The sequence below is a fragment of the Mus pahari genome, chromosome 4 (assembly GCF_900095145.1).
Source record: "Mus pahari chromosome 4, PAHARI_EIJ_v1.1, whole genome shotgun sequence".
NCBI classification, from domain to species: Eukaryota; Metazoa; Chordata; class Mammalia; order Rodentia; family Muridae; genus Mus; species Mus pahari.
The window spans coordinates 87,943,346-87,964,392 of record NC_034593.1 but is presented as its reverse complement, the minus strand read 5'-3'; the positions used below and the strand labels follow the sequence as shown (position 1 = coordinate 87,964,392).

The 21,047-nt window shown below is 43.3% G+C and overlaps 1 protein-coding gene across 6 annotated transcripts in view; it reads left to right on the top strand.

The window, feature by feature from the left end:
- The window catches only part of LOC110320361 (myomegalin), a 196,246-nt gene that overhangs the window by 34,203 nt on the left and 140,996 nt on the right, over positions 1-21,047 (top strand). For all 6 annotated transcript variants that reach the window (XM_021196322.2, XM_029537270.1, XM_021196321.2 and 3 more), the window contains exons 2-3: positions 14,443-14,498; positions 16,373-16,524. In XM_021196322.2, coding sequence (XP_021051981.1) covers positions 14,443-14,498; positions 16,373-16,524 — 208 coding nt within the window. The remainder of the gene's footprint in view (positions 1-14,442; positions 14,499-16,372; positions 16,525-21,047) is intronic.

Genomic DNA, 21,047 nt, shown 5'->3' with positions numbered 1-21,047 from the left:
ATCACTGTTCTGTAACTTGAGTTTGCTTGAATACCGTGCAAACACTGGCATCCTTTGTGGGCATCTTTATCCCACATTCTCTCTCCTCAAGAATCTCAACCCTGGGGGCTGGAGTGATGGCTCATTTGTTTAAGAGAACTGGCCACTCTTCCAGAGGACATGGGTTCAATTCCCAGCACCCACATGGTGACTCGCAACTGTCTGTAACTCTAGTTCCAGAGGCTCCAACATCCTCACACAGACATGCATGCAGACAAAACACCAATGTACATATGATAATAGTAAAAAAAATCTCAACCCTGATGATGTACTCTCTGACACCCATTAGCGCCCCACCCACCCCATCACTGACCCTTTTTCCTGACTCTCTGGACACTGAGTTCACCTCATTGCTTACTTCAGCTCCTTGGTTCCCCATATCACCCGGGCTATCTGCTCCTTAATTTCTCTGTGGAGCCTACATTCAAAATGAACTGTGAAAGTCATTTTCTCAGTTCTATTTTAGAACTTCTAGTACCTTAACAGTCCATAAGCCTTGATGAATGCTGTAATTCCCCTTACAACTCTGTAAGCTTTGTCTTAGTGCTTTATCAAGCCCATGGAGATAACAGACTCTAGCTTTATTTTTTTCTAATTTCAGAACGATCTATCATTTTCTTTAAATATCTCCTTCATCTTCCTACTTGCTCTCCCTTTACCCTACTTTCCTGGACTCTTCCTGTGAAAGAACATTCCTTATAACATTCTTAAAAAAAAAAAAACCTTTTGTTTTGGGTACATGGGTGTTTTGCCTGCATGTATGTCTGTGCACCACACATATGCCTGGTGTTTGTAGAGGCCAGAAGAGGGTGTTGGATCCCCTGGAGCTGGAATGGCAACTGGATCTGGGTCCTCTGAAAGAAGAAAGGTATTCTCTATTGCCAAGCCAGCTGTCTAGCTCCTCCTTACAACCTTTTATTTTAATAGTGTGAGAGCAAAAGTAAGGGATGGAGAGTGGCTCAGAGGGCAGGAGGGGCACTCACCGCTCAGCCTGGTGACCGGGGTTCTAATTCTAGAATCCATGGTGGCAGGAGGGAGCCAACTCCTGTAGGTTGTGCGCTGATCTCCACAAGTGTGCCATAATATGCACACATGCACGCGCATGTACACACACACTCATATACACATATGCACATGCGCACACACAAATGTAAAAGTAAAAACCATTTAGGGATCACCTGCTCCTTGTGATTTTTCATTTATAGATTTACAGAAGCAAAACTGAAGGAACAATTAAAAGTAAAAACATGAAAATCTTTTAAAATGTAGTCTGTGCGTAATGACATTTAACACTAGTGATCTGGGTGAAGCCAAAGCAGGTGATTTTAATGCATCTGTTTAACTAGTGATCCAAAGCAGGTGATTTTAATGCATCTTTTTAACGATGTCTCTGCTGATTTAAGGAGGCAGAGAGAACCTGTTAGATAGTTGAATGTCTGATGGCCTTATAAGGCAAAGTGAGGAAAATAATCGCCTGAACTGTCTTTACCTTCTACAACATTAAGTCATTTCTCTGAACTGCAACATATGACAGCATGCAAAAATACTGTCCTTTAGGAAGGGAGGGAGAGAGAAGGGGGGGCGAAAGAGAGAGGGGGGGCAAGCAGAGAGACAGAGACAGACAGGCAAATAGACAGACAGACCGACAGAAATTCTAAATCCTGGAGGCTGTGTGCAGGCATGTAGTCATGCTGGCTGTAAGTGATGCTTGTAGTGCCCTGTAGCAGTTGAGAATGAACACTCTAGAGACTGCCTCCTAGAGATGCATTTGGTCATGGGCACTTTCATGGAGAGACTGTATAAAGTGAAGGCTGTAACTGCATCCTGTGCTGGGGAGAAGTAGATGCTTATGCAAGTCAGTCCATGATGAACATGTTGGGGCGCTCCCAATAACGTGCTGTGTGTCGTGAGGGGCTTTGCAAATTCAGCATCCTCACTTGCAGAGATTATAATGATGGGTCTGGAGATGAGAAAAATGATGATCTCAGTGTGTTTATTTTACAATAGTCCCTCTCTCCGCATCTGTGACTTCTGTCCTATTTGCATTTGAATGTGTCTCTTTGTGATTCTCGTGCCAAATTGTGGGGTAGGAGTATTTGGCAACATTTGAAGCCTAGAGGATACACTTGCTGTCTGTCTTGGCAAGTGAAAAGGAGGCCTGAGATGTGGTCTCAGATGATGTTCACAAACAGCTTTCCGCTTTGGTTATGTCTGTCTCCATTATCTTTCATGTTTTTAGTTCTTTCTCATTGACTGTAGTTCAGAATGAGACCCAATGTTGTCATCTAGGGGCTTGGGGAAGATGTCAATACTCTAGAGAAATTTGGTTAGAGACACTTTTCAGGATAAGACACGTGTAAGCCACGCTCAACACTTCTTTCAGGATTTTAATTTATTTGTCACATATCATTTGTTAGAGCAGATACATGTGAGTGTAGGCTGTCTTTCATGGATAAGTTGCTATCCCTAGAAACAAATTTGTTTTGAATCTCCACTGCATCTTCTTGGCACAGCAGGTAGCTCAACTCGCTTTTCTCTTAATTGCTCAGAATTCTTATCTCTGGACTTAAGGCAGACACAAAGGAAGCACTCGTGCATGGATATAAATAGGGTATATGGACAGGAAAAAGGTCTGGAGGGGCTGGAGAGGTTGAATGGTTAAGAGCACTTGTGGTTCTTGCAGAGGACCCAAGTTCAGATCGCACTACCTATTTCGGATGATTCACAATCATGTGTAAATTTAGATCCAGGGAATCTAATGCCCTCTTCTGGCCTCCATGGGCAACTACACTCACATGCACAAACCCACAGATGCATGGGTATGCACATAACTGAAAATAAAATCAATCTATGTTTATGTTAGATACTTTTTCAAGGTCTGGAGTCATCCCAGTTCAGCTTTTAAGTTCATGCCCCAGTGTGGCATCACTGAACGCTCCTCACTTCCCAGGCCTCGTCCTCACGTGTAGAATCACACTGAGGCTGTCTGTTTCACCGGATGTGGTTGAATAATGCCTGGAAAGTGTAAGACACCCCTTAAAGGGTGGCAGCAGCTTTAGTGGCGCATGTGACAGTTCTCCATAGTAATTATCATGCTCATTGAGCAGTATTTCAGTGTAAGAAAATGTGCTGCTTTGTAAATTTATGCACAGGCAGTTCAAAGACTATTACCTGCAGATGTCCTTATCGGCAAGTTAACACTATTTGTGAAATCCTATCATTTATAAGTTTTCAGAGCCAGAACCTATTGTATGTTAAAAAACAAATACAGATATTATTTCCTTCTAGCCAGTTTGTATCTGGCATGATTGAATGTGTTCATAAATAAAAATATGGAAAATTGAACTTTAGGAAATTTCCTTCACTTGAGCCAGACAAAATCTTGCAAGACATATCAAAGGAGTCCTTTTAAAAAATATTTATTTATTTTATATTATATTTATAAATGTTTTTGCCTCTACTAGTGCCCATGGGGTCAGAAGGAAACTTCGGATCTCCTGGAAATGGAGCTACAGATAGTTGTGAGCCATGTGGTTTCTGGGAACTGAACCTGGGTCCTCTGGAAGAGCAACAACTGCTCTTAAGCACTGGGCCATCTCTCTTCCCCCTCAAAGGAGGCAAAGCCTTCTCAACAACATGGAAATAAGGGCAGAATGCATGTTTGGTTTGATGCCTAATACTGCGGAGACCCCAGTAACCAGCAAATGTCAGAAAAATTCCTGTCATACTACAAACCTTTGTTTGCTTAAAAACCCACATTGCATCTAACCACTGAGATATTTTATCTTTAATGTAGGTCATTAATTAGTAAAGCTAGTAAAACCTAAAACACATTGTCCAAGCCAAATGTAGTGGCACAAGCCTTTGACCTCGGGTCTCAAGAGGGAGAGGCAGAAGGATCTCTGTGAATTTGAGGCCAACCTGATCTACCTAGTGAGCTCCAGGAGAGCCAAAACTATACAGAGAGATTTCATCTCAAAGCAAACCAACCCCATCCCCTCCCCCCTAAATCCTAACCACCATCACCACCACCACTACCACTACCAAAAACCACCCACATCTTTCTTTCTTCTTCCTTCCTTTCTTTTTAACAAAAAGATTCTTTCAAAAGACAATGCTCCCTTGCTGTGGTGGCTTGAATAAGAATGACCTTCATAGGCTCATAGATTTGGATGCAAGGTTAACAGGAAGTGGCACTCATTAGGAGGTGTGGCTTTGTTGAAGGAGGTGTATAGGGGTGGGCTTTGAGGTTTCAAATGCTCACGCCAGGCCCAGTGTCTCTCTCTTCCTGCTGCCTATGGATCTTGATGTAGAACTCTCAGCTACTTTCCAGCACCATGTCTGCCTACATGCCTGCTTCTACAATAACAATGGACTAAGCCTCTGAACTGTCAGCCAGCCCCAACTTCTTTATAAGAGTTGCTGTGGTCATGGTATCTCTTCACAGCAACTCTTCACACATACTTACGTGTGTATTTTTTAAGCCTCCCTACGCCTCTAGCCTTTCTCTAAGCCTTGTTTCCTTATTGCAGGATATTTGATCACAAGTGAATCCCAAGATTATGTGATTTACTGAAAACAAAACAAAACAAAACAAAAACAAACTTGTTTCTAGTTGTGGTATAGCTCATCCCTCAGTACACACCTTTAATCCCTCTGGCTGGAATACAGACACACCCTCGTTTAATCTCAAACAATGAAGATAAAATTAGTTTGTAGAAGGAAGCACCCATGTTTGAAAGTGATGTCTAATTGAGTGGCAGACAATATGATGAATCAGAGAAAGATTTGACAGAATATTGCCAACTCTCATGGAAGTGTAGAGAAAAAAGGGAAGCTACTTAAGGAGCCATGCAGAAAGGAGGAGGCAGTCTTACTGGGGCAGCTGCAGAGACAGGTTGCGGAGTGAGAACAAGCTAGACACAGGTGAAGACAGAGCAAGCCAGAGAAGGAGGAGACTGACAGAAGATTGGAAAATATTGCCAAAGTTAGTATGAGGCCAAGCAGGGCAATTCAGGAGAAGCTGAGAGAGAAAGAGGCCAACTTGAGTCAGCTTGGAGAGGAGCTTGAGGCTGAATAGATGAGTTGACAGCCAGCAAGAGATCAGAAAGAACTAGAAAGGATGAGCTTATTCAGCAGTAAGTTTCAGAGGCTCAAAACATTCTGGGTCTATATAAGAGGCAAAAAGCTTCCAGGAATAGGCCTAGGTGAGCAGACAGAGACAGTCAACTTTGGAGACAACAATTACTTCAGGAGAATAAAAATTACAATTGCATTTTTTAGTTTATAGGTATTTTTACAGTAGCACAAAAATTATGCTGATCCTTTCTTACTCAAAAAGTCATTTGAAAAAATATTTTTCAAAGTTTTTATTATTTTATAAATGCCAGTTTCAGGAACCCTTTACAAGTTTAACTGTTCCTTCTCAGGAAAAGTATAAAAATTTCAGATCTTCCTGAGTTGGTTTTTGGTCCCAGCTCACACTGTAAACCTTGGTGGAAGCAGCCAGCGTTACCCATGCTTCAGCAGGACTGCTGCACTGCCTTGAAATTTACCCACGGAGACAATGAAGCTTTTAAACTCAGTGACCCACAGAGTCCCAGGCCGTTGATAAAATGTACGTTCACATGGTATTGGACAGAACACAATGTGGAAGGTCTCTAATTCCCAACAAAATCTTTACTTCCACCTGGAACCCCGTCAGCACTGTCCTTACAGGAATGCACCCCTGATCTCAGCTCTCATGAGAACTCTTCCAAGGCTCCTGAGCTGCATCCTAAGACGCAGCTACGTCAGTGACCCCACCTCAGCTTTATGTTAGCCACTGCATGGCTGTGACAGCATATCTGAGCTAACCTGCCTTTAAAACGGGAAGGGAAGGATTATGTTGTCTCCAGCCTCGGTGTTTTAATCTGCAATTGTTTGGGGCGTTAGGCCCGATGACAGCAAGAGCACATTGGTAGAGAAAAGTTGCTCACTGTGGGGGGCTTACGAGGCAAAGAGAGGAAGCAAGCTGAGGGGTTCCTTTTTTCCAATATAATATTTTTATTGGTTATTTGAGTCCTCCCAGGTCCCCCACCCCACCCCGGTGACCTCTCCATCCCTCCAAAGGGAAAAAAGTTCACCTTGTGTTGCCCAGATGCCCACTGGAACATGCTCAAACTCAGACCGGCCAGCCTTGGGGAAAACCGAGTAGTTAAATTGTGTGCAGCCTTGGAGAAGGGAGTAGTTATATTGTTTGCATATGGAACCCACCCACACCCCCTCCCTATGCAAAGCCCCACCTGTCCGAGATTTCACTACCTCCTGATGGTGACACAAGCTGGTGACCAAGAGTAATTTAGTGCATTGACCTTTCTCAAGCCTTTGAGATCTAAACCACAATGATGTTTGAAGTGGTCAGGTAAAGATGTGGTGTGTGAGAGAAGACATAAAGCGATTTCTGCCTTTGGTTTTCATTGTTTCCCTCTGAGAGTCAGGGTTTGGGAGAAAGGCTTGAGGGAAAGGGAAAGTAGCAGCACACAGACTGGGAATGAGCCCTAGAGAGCCACTTATGGGGAGGCTGGGGAACCAAACCGCGAGCATCCCCTTCGTCTTCCTGTCTTTAGCCTCTTCTCATGTTGCCTTACACATTCAGCTGTCCTTTAAGATCTAGTTCTCTGCTTTCTGTGGCTTTCTTAGACATCTGTCCCTGGATAGATTATATTTCTGCCTCATCTCTGTTCTGAGATCTCTTTAAACATTTTGTTCTCACAGTTAGTTATCTTTGAACCATATGCCTTACTCTCAGAATCTATTATAGGATGACAAGATCCATAATTTCTATTTTATTTCTAGTGCCTTGCATGAAAAGACTTCTCCACAAATGCTTATGAAGTTGGAAACTCTAAAGCCAGGCCTGTGGAGATGGCTCCATTGGTGGGCGCTTGCTGTGCTAACATGAGAGCCTCAGGTGGATCTCCAACACTCACGGAAAAGCCAAGGGTGCTGGTATGGCATAATACCTTGCTAGTCATGTTATATAGTGAAACAAACCAGGAAGTTCCAGTTTTGGTGAGAGGCCCTGCTTCTTGTCTCCTCCAAAAAAGATGGAAAGAAACAGAACAAACATCTGATGTTGAACCCCACTGCCCTCCATATGTGCAGAAGTGCGCGCGCGTGCGCGCGCGCACACACACACACACACACACACACACACGCAATGTGTATACACACTCACATGCAAGCACACATGTGCACAAGTCATTCTTACCTGAACATACACACCAACATACATACAAAGTTGCTGTAAGAAATAGCAACCAAGTCCCAGGTTTCTGCTGTCCATACTGCTTAAACATATTACTTTTCTGCTTCCAAAATATGTTTATAAAAATGAACCAGAAAGATAGAAAAGCTGTTCTTTGTCCTTTGCCTTGGAGATCCCGGGCAAAGGTGGTGGTGAATGATGGAGTGAGAGGTCCAGGAAGATACTCAGGACTGCCTGCAAGCCTATGGCCTGGGGAACAGCCACATTTGGGGTAGTTTTCCACTCCTATGAGAAGAAAAGTCAACCCTAGGATAATTAGTCTGAAGGGTTAGGTGAAGAGAAGAGGATGGTGGAACCTAGACTGGCATCAACACCTTCCAAGTGGTTTTGGACACAACCTTGGTTGGTTCCAAGATATAATTATCTCATGTATTAAAAAACTCATTGTTGAAGCTGATGGGTAATGGGGTGGTGACTGCTCTCACTCTAAACACTCAGTCGGTGGGATTAGATGATTGTACCAAGAGCACAGTTGGCAAAGGAGGGTCCATCTGCTCCGTAGGAAACACAGCACAGCGGGTGCCATCACGGTGCTGCTCTTTGCTATGGAGGAAGGATCCAGGCCCCCACCTTGCTCCCCATTATCATGAGAAACTAGACTAGTGGGCCAGTGTGGTATTGGATCTTCAAAGAAGCTGTGTTCAAGCAAAGCATACTGAATGTTTTGGCTATTCCTTCAAGTAAATGAAACTACTGTTCCCAAAAATGACTAAATTGAGCCATCACTCGGTCTGACAGCATCAGAGTGTCAGAGAGTGTCAGATAGTCGGACTGCTAATCTTCAACCTAATGGCCTTGGAAAACTACAGGAAGAGCCAGTGATGTAAGATACGAAGTACTGATGAGTTACTTGAGTCTAATATCACACCAGTTACTTATCAGCTGATAAAGAAAATTTGGGTGAGATGGCACATAGAAATCAAGCAATCGTACAGCTTGTGAGTGGGCTGTACTTAGAGATTCTTGGTTCTTCCAGTTAAACAGAGCCTTGTCTTGGCAAGTCAGCAGCGCACGAGATTTTCATGGAATCATCTTATTATTAACAGAAAAATGAGGCTAGGGAGAAAGAGAAAGGTGGGATTATTCTTCACTTACACAGGAAAACAAATTTCTCTTGAAAAGATCAAAGCGTCTCAGGGAAATGATGATATATGGATATCTGTGTGGGAGATGATGATATATGGATATCTGTGTGGGAGAGCTATCAGTGCCCTGGTGAACAGCATACTAGCTGAAACTGAGCAATTTATGGGCTTGTGTTTTGTTTTGTTTTGTTTTGCTTTTAAATCTAAAAACAGTTTGATTTGAGAAACTAGGAGAAGGGATACACATATTTTTTTTAGTCTTGGCTAAAACAGAAGAACATACCTGTGTATCTTACATTTGGTGTGTGTGTGCGCGCGCGCGCGTGTGTGTGTGTGTGTGTGTGTGTGTGTGTGTGTGTGTGTGCAGGCTTGGGGGTCGGTCTGTCCCTACTCTCCTTCCATTCTCTCTGCACTTGAGTTTATCAGATGTCTCAAATGGCGACCCTCTAGACACATACTCAGGATCTCTGCCCTGTGGGTTCTTTCCTTCCCTTGGGAAGCATCAAATTCCTTCCCAACCTTTTTCCAGCAGTGGAGAGTGCCTACTGTCTGGCATTACGAGAGAGAACTTGAGCTGTTAATAGAGCTAAAGTGATTTTTAAAAATTCTCCTGAGAGATTACGTGTGTGCCTTTTAACTCAGTCCCATCTAAACTGGCTTTTCCATCCTTCCAGTTATTGATCCATCCAGGCAGGCAGTGAGCCAAGTGCGGTGGGTGGGGGAGGTGAGGCCTTGGGGAGGGGTGATACCCACTGCTTTGTTCCAACCTGCCCTGCAGAGCAAGGAGGATTGGGCAAGAGCATGTCTGGAAAGTACCTTAGATCCTTGAAAAGCATTAAAATGAGTTTTGTTGGGAAATTTTGCACTAGTCATTATTTCTATCTCTGAGACAAAATGCTAGACAAAAACAAATTAAAAGAGGAAAGATTTATTTTGGATTAATCAATTCTGAGGTTAAGTCCATGATCACTGGCTCCATTGTGGACCTCTGGTGAGATAGAATATCACAGAATGGGGGTGTGAGAGAGGAATAGGTGTTCCTATTGGACAGGAAGCAGGAAAAGAGTGAGGGATGGTTGGGGGCGAGATATATGCAGGGTGACCTACTTCCTTAACCAAAGTCCCACCTCCTGGAGTTTATGTCACTTTCTGGTACCACCACCCACTGGAGCTGTTGGGGAGCTATGGAGATGGAGTGGGGCTGGGGCATTTCAGATCCAAACTGTCACAATAGACTCTGTAATTAGATAAGAAAATATAAACTCATACTCTGCTTGTGTGAATATTTGAGGAAATAAAACCCCAGAAAGGTAAAATTGATATAAAAGCAAGCTAGTGGCTTCCCACACACGATAATGAATTGCGAGCTGAAGCGGAGAGGTTTCTCATTTGTCTTAAAGCAGAAACGGAACTCCAACTGCATTTTGTCTGCACCAGGGCATCAGCCTTAGGAGCCTGGGGGGACTAGCCTGGGAGGAGCAGGGCTGTGGCAAGCTGGAAAATACTTGTCTGTTCTATTTAAGGGGGAAGGGAACCCATCCCCTGTGTGAAGAGATAGACCCTTCGTTTTTTAATGGAATGTAGAAGTGGGTCACCCCGGTGAGGCTGATGGGTGGATTTGGCCTGAGGGTTGTTGAAGGGGCCTCTGGAAGCAGGGCAGCCACCTTTTTGAACTGAGCATGCTCAGTGAGTGACAACTGATAATGATAAATTTCCCCTTATACAAATCTCAAGCCTTTATTCTGCTTAGTGGTTTTGACATATTTTTCCAGCTTCACTTCGACAGGAGGGAATCTAAAAGTGGTGCATATGTTCCTCTCTTTCATGGCGTGGGTGTGGCTCCCTTGCAGGGAGACTCTTTCATAAGGATAGAAGGAAGGCAGAGGGCTGGGAAGTCTGCCGCTGGAGATCTACTTCTGGTTAATGGAGAACTTCCAGTGGTGTGCATTCCGAATGTTTCATGTCTGATACTTTCATGTCCATCTGGTTAACAGAGTGAAGATTTATGTGATGTTTCCCTGAGGCAAACATCAATTTCCAAACAAATGCCAGCGTCCCTTCTGTCTCTCTGTGACTATTGATTGGCTTCTAAAAGGAGAAACCCTGGAAACAAAAAAGCGCTCTTTTGTTTACAATTGTCTAGGGATACCCAAACACTTAAAGAATAGTAAGTTCAATTGCAAAGCACCTCTCTGAAGAATAATTACAGCCATCTCTGCCCCTGCCGTACTTGTGTGCCCACCCATCCTGTCCAAAGAGTGGCCCGCAGCAATTAAAAACCTTTAGCCACTCCATTCATCTTTCTGATTCATAAAACCCCAGTGACTCAATGTTTTCCAGTGTCCTGAAAGGCTTTATCCAGTCTGCGACCCCTCCCCACACTCTGCTCAGCACACAACGGAGCATCTGTTTGGCATTCTAGTTGCTCCCTGGAAGGCCTTTGCATTTGATGTTATCAGCTTCGAGGAGTCTTTTCTCACAGACCCCCAATAGCTACCCATTGCACCACGGAGCAGCCTTATCTACTAAATACTGCAGCCTTGTCTACTAAAATATGGTTTCTCTACTAACCTGTACACCCATCCCCTCCCTACTTTTCTCTCCTGTCACTATCAATCACATCTAAAGAAAAGTCCATTCCCCACAGTCTGGTTCCCTTTCTGTTCCCCTCTACCAAAGGAGCCCAGTCCTTATCACTGTACTTCTGTGGTAGATATTAGCATACCAGTGTGGCTGGTGGTCTCCAGTCTCCCTCAACCACACAAGAACCTGTGGCACTTCCCAGCTCTTCTCAGCCCATCCCACCCCTGCATGCTTCCCATCCTAAACCTCTACAGCTCATGAGCTCCCAGGCCCTCATTCCTTTACAACCCGACTATTTTGGCTCTGTATGCTCTTGGTCCCCCCTCTCTCAGTGTTCTTCTGCCTTTATCTCCTCTCTCACTCCCCCTACCTCTTTCTCCCCTCCTCCCAAGTCTGCTGGCCATGTTCAATCTACCACCTTTTTTCTCTGCTCTGGACGCTTCCAGGTGCCTCTGGCTGTACTATTCCTCCTATCTACAATAGAAACCTTCCCCTCAACCACATGTCCTCTGCTTATACACTCACCCTTTAATAGAACTTGTCTCCAAGTGCTCCTATACTAAAAAAGAAATCTTTCTATTTTCAAAGGATACCCCTAAGCAAAATTAATTTTTTTTTTCCTCACTGGACTCATCACCCCTTTTGAAAACTAAAATCTATTGTTGAATCTTGTTTACTGTTATATTCTGGTGTTTTTACTTCTTTAGCTTCTTTAGCTCTGATCTTTGGGGGCTGGGAGTTATAGCTCAGTGCTTTCTGAGTCAGCAGGCAGGAGGCCCTGGGCTGAACCTCCAGTACTTCCTAAAGTACCCAGAACAAAAACTCAAACAAAACACAGCGCTGAACAGCATGTAGGCGTTTGGCAAGTCCTTGTTGACTGTTCTCTGTGATCTTTGTCCTCTCTGTGTCAAGGATGACAGAGCTTGTCTGCCTTTTGCAGATGAAGCCCTGGCTCCTGGATCATATCATTACTAATGTTTCCATGAATGGACTTTTCTTTTTCGTGTGTGTGTGTGTGTGTGTGTGTGTGTGTGCTGATTCTTTATTTTATTTTCTCTATTTGAGGCAGGATCTTACGTAGCCCAGGTTTGCCTTGAACTTACTATGCAGCTGTCGATAGCCTTACACTTCTGATCCTCCTGCTGCTACTTCCTAAGTTCTGGGGTCACAAGCAGGAGCTTTGTTCCTGGGTAAGGGGAGCAAATCCAGGGTTTCATGCAGGCTAGTCAAGCCCTGTACCAACTCAGCTACATTCCCAGCCCCCTTTGTGTCAATACTATTGTCTAAACATTTTGTGTTGGGCTTCCTTCTCCACTGCCTTTTTCCTATAAAATCCTCACACTTGAGAAGTCGATGCTCCCCATATGCCCTTGGCTACTTTTCATCCTCAACTAGACACAACTAGGAGTTACCTCAGAAGAGGGAGTCTCAGCTCAGATTGGCCTGTGGCCATTGTCCTGATTTCTTTTTCTTTCTTTCTTTTTTCTTTCTTTCTTTCTTTCTTTCTTTCTTTCTTTCTTTCTTTCTTTCTTTCTTTCTTTCTTTCTTTCTTTCTTCCTTTCTTTCTCTTTAGTTGAATAAACAAGTTTATTTGTAAATTTAGTCAACATACATAATTGACCTAAAAACTTCAATAGGATACTTTTAAAAACCACTTGAATGCCATCTCTATAAAAGGGTTTATTTTTGCCAGCATAGTAACCTAACCCATCTTCATTGGCAGAGGTCCAATAAGTTGAAGCTGTATTCTTACTCCCATGTTTATAAACTCTACAAGGAAAAACAAACCTTGTACAGTTTTCCCCTTAAAGATTAAAAAGAANCAAAACCAAACTCAATCTAGGCCTAAGACCAAACACAATGAAAAGCTGCACTAACTAGATTAGTAATAGATGATGCTGGTGTGAATAGCTTGTTATTTTACTCTAGAGCCCTTAAATAAAATCCCCGTTAGTGTTGTGTTACCAGCCAGAGGGTCAGGGGTTAGTGAACATGTGGTAGAATGAGGACTTATGCAAGGTTTAGTACGCATAGCATTTCTCTACTTTGTTAAGAACAAATGCAGTCTAGTCAGGAAATACCAACTGGACTAAATTGCACACACCTTAATGACAAGACTCCCCACCACTTGTGAATGTAGAACATTTAATTTAAAAATGTTGAACACTACAATATATAAAATAGCTATTATAAATGCACATAGTGTATTCTATAGCTTCCAGATTTATTTATTTTTTTTTTAAAGGAAACTGTTACACTGTGGCTAAAACTTGTATCTTCAACCTTTGAAAAGGCCCACATTCTATCACAGTGATGTATGGTTAAACACTTGGATCAAGTAATAACCAGTTTTATCGCAAAAGGACCCTGTACACATTTATCAATTCTAGTACCTTAATAGCTACCCAACAAGTCATTAACATACAGAAACATGCATCATGAAAAGCAAGAAGTATCACCCATTCCTTCTGCATATTAGCAACTTGTCACTCCTGAGCCCTGAGCCACCGTGCTCATATCACTGAGGTCTGTGAACCATCACTCTTCCCATTCATCCTGAGTGAATGCCATAAAAACTGCCTCAACTTAAGCTCCCCCCCGCCGCCCCCCCCCCCCCGCCGTATCCTGCGAGTCAACTGGATGTCTTTGGGCATGATGGTGACTCTCTTGGTCTGATTTCTGATCAATGTGGGAGGGTTCAGCCCACCAAGGGCGGTTCCACCCCTAGGCAGGTGGTTCTGAGCTATAAAAGAATGCTAGCTGAACACAAGCCAGAGCAAAGGGAGCCTCAGCCAGCAAACAGCTTTCCTCTGTGATTTCTGCTCCAAGCTCCTGCTGGAGTTCCTTTCTGAATCTCCTTAGGGATGGACTATTGTCTGGGAGTGTAAGCTGAAATAGACCCTTTCCTCTCCCAAGTTGCTTTGGTCATGCTATCCATCATAGCAGCAGAGAAGGGAATTAGAACACCATTCTCTTTTTTCTCACTTCATATAGCCTCACTCAGCATCTGGAACACTCTATGTGAAATCTAAGTATTTGATCCTTTAGTTATTATTTATTTTCTAAGAAGGTTCAGCTTGGTCTGGTTGCTCCCTGCGTCCCTCTAACACATCAGAGACCTTCTTGACTAAGGACCACGACTGTTGCCTCCTGATAGAATATCTTTTTGCTCCTGCTCTTCATTAGGTTGATACCCTCCTTATCTGGCTTTAAAGGTCTCTCTCATCAAGCCCTTACACTAGTTAAATTCTCTATGCTTTTGCCATTGTTGACCACAGCAGTTAAGACCTTTGTCAAGAGTGTAATGAGTACTGGTGAAGAAATGGGTGAGGCCAGCACACAGATGTGTCATTCTATCTCAGGAATAGAAGCCTTGTAACACATACCTCATTAATTACATTGATTAACCTATGCTTTCTTTCACAGACATTATTTTGGAGAAGATGATGGAGAGATGGTACCCAGAACAAGCAGTGCAGCAGGTAAGGATGCTGTGGACTGTGCCCTTTCTCATCACTGTTTCTTGCCAATTAGCAATCCCTTTATTTGAGGCTCTTCCGGTCCATAATGGGAGTCTCCTCAAATTTTTATGAATTTCCAAATTTGCATACATCATTGAAGTATATAATTCCCTAGTTGGAAATCCCCTGTATGTAATTATATGTGCTAGGAAACAGCTCAGAGCAGTCAATCATAACGCAAATACTTCTGTGAATTCTTCATATTTTTAATGAGGCTAGGATTGCAAGATTAAAGTTGCTTGCAAATGAGTAAAATAAATTATGCCATCAAAATGAAATCTCTACTCTGATGCCCCATTAAAATGAGTATAATAGTGATGTTGCTCTTAGAGATAGGATTAAATGATCAAAATTCTTCTTGTCTAGAAATAAGCACTTCCTAAATCTCATTTACTATTCTTGCTAATGCTACCATAATCTTAGTACACTCGCTACTGTACACGTACAGTCAGGGATGTTTGAATTATAAAATCAAAGTACGGACAGCCCCCTCCACTCTTGTTCTCTTCCTCTTTCTTTCTTACTCTCTCTCTCTCTCTCCCTCTCTTGTAGAAGTTTCCATTTCTCTTTCATAATTTACAGATTCACCTTTACTTTTTCTTCAAAGTTCCTTTTCCATTTAACAACATGAATTTAAATCTCTGCTGAGTACATATAAAGGTTCTAGGAAGGTAATGGGAACATATCTGTGCTTCCTCAGAGCAGCTGGAAAGGAGGATTCCCTTTGGCCCCTGCTTTCAGGGGCCTGTGGTTGCTTGGCTCAGTTTCCCACTTGGTCTGTGGTGAGGCAGCCCTTCAAAGCAGGAGTCCATAGCAGAGGAGACATGCCCACCTCATGACAGCTGAGCAGCAAAGACAGAGGCAAAGGCCCAAGGTCCCTGTAACCTCTTCAAGGACTAGCCCCCAGAAACCTGCCCTCCTTCTATTGACTCCAGTTTCCACCTCCCACCAGTGCTATAGGCTGTCCAGTGAGCCTTTAGCATTTGAGCTTTTGAGGAACATTCAAGATTGAAACAATGACACAGTTCTGACAAGTTCACAACTGAGACGGGAGGAGACAGAGGAAGGAAGGGAGAGAGGGGAAGAAATAGAGCACAGAGTGACGATTTGCCTTAAAGTCTACTTTATCCCTGTGTCTAGATAGTGTCTCCATGAAGGGTCATAGCTAGCTTCTCAATGAAGTTAGGGCCATCCAGGGCCCATTTGTTTTCACTTGTCCTCAGACTGGAATTCTGTATGTCATGTGTGTCTGTGTGGCTCTTATTCTTCTTAATGAAAAGAGAATAGTTTGGTTAATAGCAGCTTATTGTTTCCTTCTATCAGCCAAGGAAAGATTTGTTTTCTACATTTTTTTTTTATTACTTCAGATCAAAATCCCGGTTGTGCCCCATCTGTGGCCCTCTTGAGTCATGTTTGATGGGGGTACCAATTCCTTCTCCTTTCATGTGCCCCTGCTCTGAGAACTCAGCCTTGCAGCACCGTGAATGCTGAGGTGATAAGGAACCAAGAGCAGAAAAGCAGTGTCACAAGCCCTTGGTTCCTGACACAAGTAGGGTAATTCTTGTGTGACTTGGTGAATCCATCTCACTTGGCCAACTTGGGTAGAAACGGAGTATGGCTATCATGTCACAAAGAGGCATGGACATAAGCTACGACCAAGGATTTACCAGAGAGCATTAGTAGTAAGGCCCACATACATTGTGTGTGAATTCTTTCTATATGACCTACAGTTGGTTCGTGTTCTGTGGAATTTCTGCTGGCATGTGCCAGTTAGAACAGCCATGCTGCCTTCATGATGTAATGCTCTTTTTCTCATTGTTCTGTTTCCTTGCCAGCTTTTCTCAGTGACACTAAAGATCGAGGTCCTCCGGTTCAGTCGCAGACCTGGAGGAGTGCTGAGAAGATCCCCTTTGGGCAGGCACATTCCTTGAGAGCATTTGAGAAGCCCCCTCTGGTGCAGACCCAGGCTCTTCGAGACTTTGAGAAGGTGAGACAGAAATATGGAATCAGGATTTTATATAAAAAAATATGATCTATATTTCGGAGTATGGCTCAGCAATCATAATGGTGACCCTTTCGAGAATGTATGCACCCTAAGTATATGCTTTATGCTCTTTGCTAGAGCCCGTGGGAGATCAATTGCTGATACTGGTGAATTCTGTTTTACTGGTCATCTTCCTAGTTCACTTTTTAGATGGACCCAGGAAGGTTAAATGACACCTGGAGAAAGCTGTACTTGCAACATAGTGAGCTCAGGGCAATTTTCACTATTGCCAGCTTGGACAATGCCAGAAAGCTATGCACTGTCTGTTCTATCAGGAAGCTCAATGAGAGCCATTCACTTTTTAGCAAAAATCAAGTAAAGTTGCTTCAGACTCTGTGTGGTTTGAACAGCTATGGCATCCATAGATTCATGGTTTTGAATGCTTGGCCATAGTGGAGTGGCAAAATTAGGAGGTGTGGCCTTAACGGAGGACATGTTATCAGAGGAGATGTGTCACTGTGGAGGTAGGCAGGCTTTGAGGTCTTAAATGCTCACCCAGTGTGAAAGGAATCCAGTCTCCTGCTGCCGGCTGCTGGAGATCAAGATGTAGAACTCTTGGCTCTTCCAGCACCAAGTCTGCCGGGCACTGGGTGATACCATGTTTCCGACCATGATGATAATGGACTAAACCTCTGAGACTGTAGGCCAGCCCCAATTAAACGGTTTGTTTTATAAGAGTTGGTATGATCATGATGTTTCTTCACAGCAACAGAAATCCTCAGATGGACTTCTTAAATATCCATAGATTTGGCCAAGAACAGAACCCAATGGTACAGAGCAGATTCCCCGCTCCTTACAAGCCGGGTTAGCCCTTGGAAGTCTGTACAATAGAGCCTGTTTTTATACCACCCAAGAGGAGACTCTCAGAAAGTTTCACGCCCATGTTCTAAAAAAGGAAACAGGTCTTTGGTGCCCTCTGGGGGATACCCAAGGAGTGGGCATCTCTTGAGTATTTATATATAAGTTTTCAGACCAATGGGTTTCCTTTTAGTCCCCAAGGGATCCCTATGACCATAGCACAATAAAATCAAAAGAAGTTGTGTTACCATGCATTTACTCTGTCCTTCTTCAAGTCTTAATTTCAGACACTCCCTAGGACCACAAATACATCCTTGCAGATATATTCTGTGGGTGATGATGGTGACGGGAGTAGGTGTGGTAGCACCTTCACATCCTCCTTTCCCCCGCCTTTTGGATCTGGTGTTGCTCAAAAGGCGGGCACTTCTGCAGAGCACCTCAGCAGCCGTGAGGGTACCTCTGAAAGGCAAAGTGTGCTGTGACTCCTTTTGGTGAGAGGTAGTGGAGAGTTTAAGAGTGAGGAATATCACATCCACTGATGGGATGAATGACTGGATGCTGTGGGGCTGAGCTGGGGGGACTAACAAGGTCAGCTGAATTCCGGATGTGACTCCTGAGTCCTCTGATTTTATAGTTCAGGTCTTATAAGAGGGATTAGTCATTACTTTCAGTTCTGACTATCACTGGTATAAGGTGGTTCAAAGAAAAGGCCAACCAGAGGCATTTTAAACCCTTGTCCTCTAGGTGTTGAGAGAAATAGCAAAACTGTTTCTGATTCATGGAGTGCTAATCTGTGTGTTCACCCTTAAACACTCACATCTATTTTGTACATCTGACGGGGATGTAACAATCAGAGGAATCATTTCTTTGGAAAGCATTGCTGAGCACTGAGGACACATTCCAGTAACCTACCCTAAAAGTGGAGGAAATATCAGGACATGTTCTGTAAGTTTTAAAACATGTATTCCATGGCCTTGGGATAAAGGATAGGTAGGGGCTTCCTGAGAGCTAGGTTGAAGGTTTTGTACCAGACAGGCCTTCATTCCTCTAGGGCTTGTCGAGCATGTCAAAGTAGCACAGGCTTGGGATGAACAGCTAGGATTCATCCTGTTCTGAATAAGAAGCATGTGATAATTTCCCTGCCCTTCATTTCCATGTTAGGAAGTCCAGACATTGCATGACTAACCACATAGTAATGTAACAACATAACTAACAATATGGGCTGTAACAATAAGGACCATATAATTTGAGATACAGAGAGAATGTGTCCAATCTTATTAAAGGAGTGTGGGATGGCTTTCTTGCAGAAGTTACCTGTTACAGATGCCGGCCACTGGCTGAGATTAAGTTTCCTACTCAGAGATATAAAATTCCAAATGAAGGGGACATTGAGGGCAAAGGAAGAAGGGTCTGCATAGACTGAGTCCATGAGAGGTTGGGTTAGAGGGAGATAAGAAAAGAGAGTCCAAAAAAGAAAAGAAGAAATGTTAAAGGAACAGGCTCAGTAAACAGTGATTCACCAGTAATGTTTTCTGATACAGGAATTCTAGGGAGTTACCTGGGAGTTACTCTGATTTCAACATGTCCTGTATTACTATTGCTGTGACGAAACACTCCAATCAAAGCAACTTGGGGAGAAAAGGATTTATTTGGCTTACACTTCCACATCACTGTTCATCATCAAAGAAAGTCAGGACAGGAACTCAAACAGAGCAGGAGCTGATGCAGTGGCCATGGAGGAGTCTACTTACTGGCTTGTTCTTCATAACCTGCTCAATCTGCTCTCTTATAGAAACCAAGACTACCAGCCCAGGAGACTGGGCCCTACCTCATCAATCACCAATTAATAAAATGCCCAACAGACATGCCTGTTTACAGCCATATCTTCTGGAAGCATTTTTTTCAATTGAGATCCCCTCCTTTTAGATGACAATAGCTATGTCAAGTTGACATATAAGTAGCCAGCACAATATATGATGGCCATAGGTTTGTTTTGAATGAGTGAATTTATTACATTTATTATGTACACAGGAGGCTAATATAAGAGAAAAATAACAAGTGAGATAGATAGATCAATAGATAGATAGATACGATAGATATGATAGATAGATCAATAGATAATACGATAAATAGCTAGATCATTAGATAGACAGATAGATAGATAGATATGACAAATAGCTAGATCATTAGATAGATGGATGGATAGATGGATAGATAGATAGAAAGATAGATAGATAGATAGATAGATAGATAGATAGATAGATAGATAGATAGATAGATAGATAAAGTAAATATGATTAAATTGGATGCTCAAAACATCCAGCATCCCTTAAGGTGGTCCTAGAGTTCCCAATATTGATCCCTGGCAGAGCACACTGGGTGAGAATCCCTGGTAAAAGAATGAATAGCAACAGCTCGAGATAGCATCATCATCTTGGAGCTCCAACATCCAGCAGAAACTGACTCGGGAGGCTGAGGCAATCAGCTAGAATTTTGCTTGAGCTTTCTCTATGGATGAGCTCACATGGGAATTTCCCGTGGATACATTTTTCAGCTTCTCTTTCCCTCTGTGGGAAATTTTATAATATGGGACATCATAACCTCTGTTGGAGACCTTCTAGCTGCTCTCAAGGGCATGATGTTCTTGCTCTTGGGCTGTTTTGCTGTTCTTCTCCGTCCCTGTCACAGAGTTAGAGAGGCCCAGCTAATTGGAGGATAATGGGCATACATGTGTTTGGGTCTGAAGTGGGTAGGGGAGCAGCCCCACTTCTAGAGGCAACATCTCAGCAAACTCAAACTGTACATAACACAAAGTAAGATCCAGTAGACCCAAAATGTAAATACTGGTGTGCTATGGAGCCAGAACCTAATCAGGGAAAATGACCATTACTTTGTCTTAGGGTTTTATTGTTATAAAAGAGATACCATGAGCAAGACAACTCTTATAAAGGCAAACATTTTGTTGGGGCTGGCTTTCAGTTTCAGAAGTTCAATCCATTATCACCATGGGGGTGAGCATGGTAGCATACAGGCAGACCTGGTTGGAGGAGCCAAGAATTCTACATCTTGATCTGAAGGCAGCCAGGAGAAGACTTTGACTCCACATTAGGCGAAACTTGAGCATAGAGATCTCCAAGTCTGCCACCACAGTGACACACTTCCTCTAACAAGGCCACACCCACTCCAACAAGACCACCCCTCCTAATAGTGCCATTCCACATGGGCCAAGCATTCAAACACATGAGAGTCTGTGGGGGCCATTCCTATTCAAATCACCACAGATGTTGATGTATAAATGTGACAAGAAGTCGGATGGATAAGCCAGGGGCTCTCTTTTCTGTATGTCCATTCTCAACACTCCATCAACAGTAGTAAGTGAATGAAATAGGGGTGGATAATGCCTGCCTGGAGGGTTTAGAAAGGAACTGCTCAGCCTTACCTTTTGGGTATCAGGTGTTAATGAAGGGTCCCCCTTGGGAATGAAATTCTAAGTCCCTCTGTTAGAGCTGATACAGAGTAGAATTCTGCCAGATCTTCCCAGCTAAGCAAGAAATTCCTTTCATAACAGAATATCATCTCACACATTCATTGCATGAATCAAAGTCCCAACCCATGCATGATGCATAGCTGTCTTCTCCTCCTCCTCCTCCTCCTCCTCCTCCTCCTCC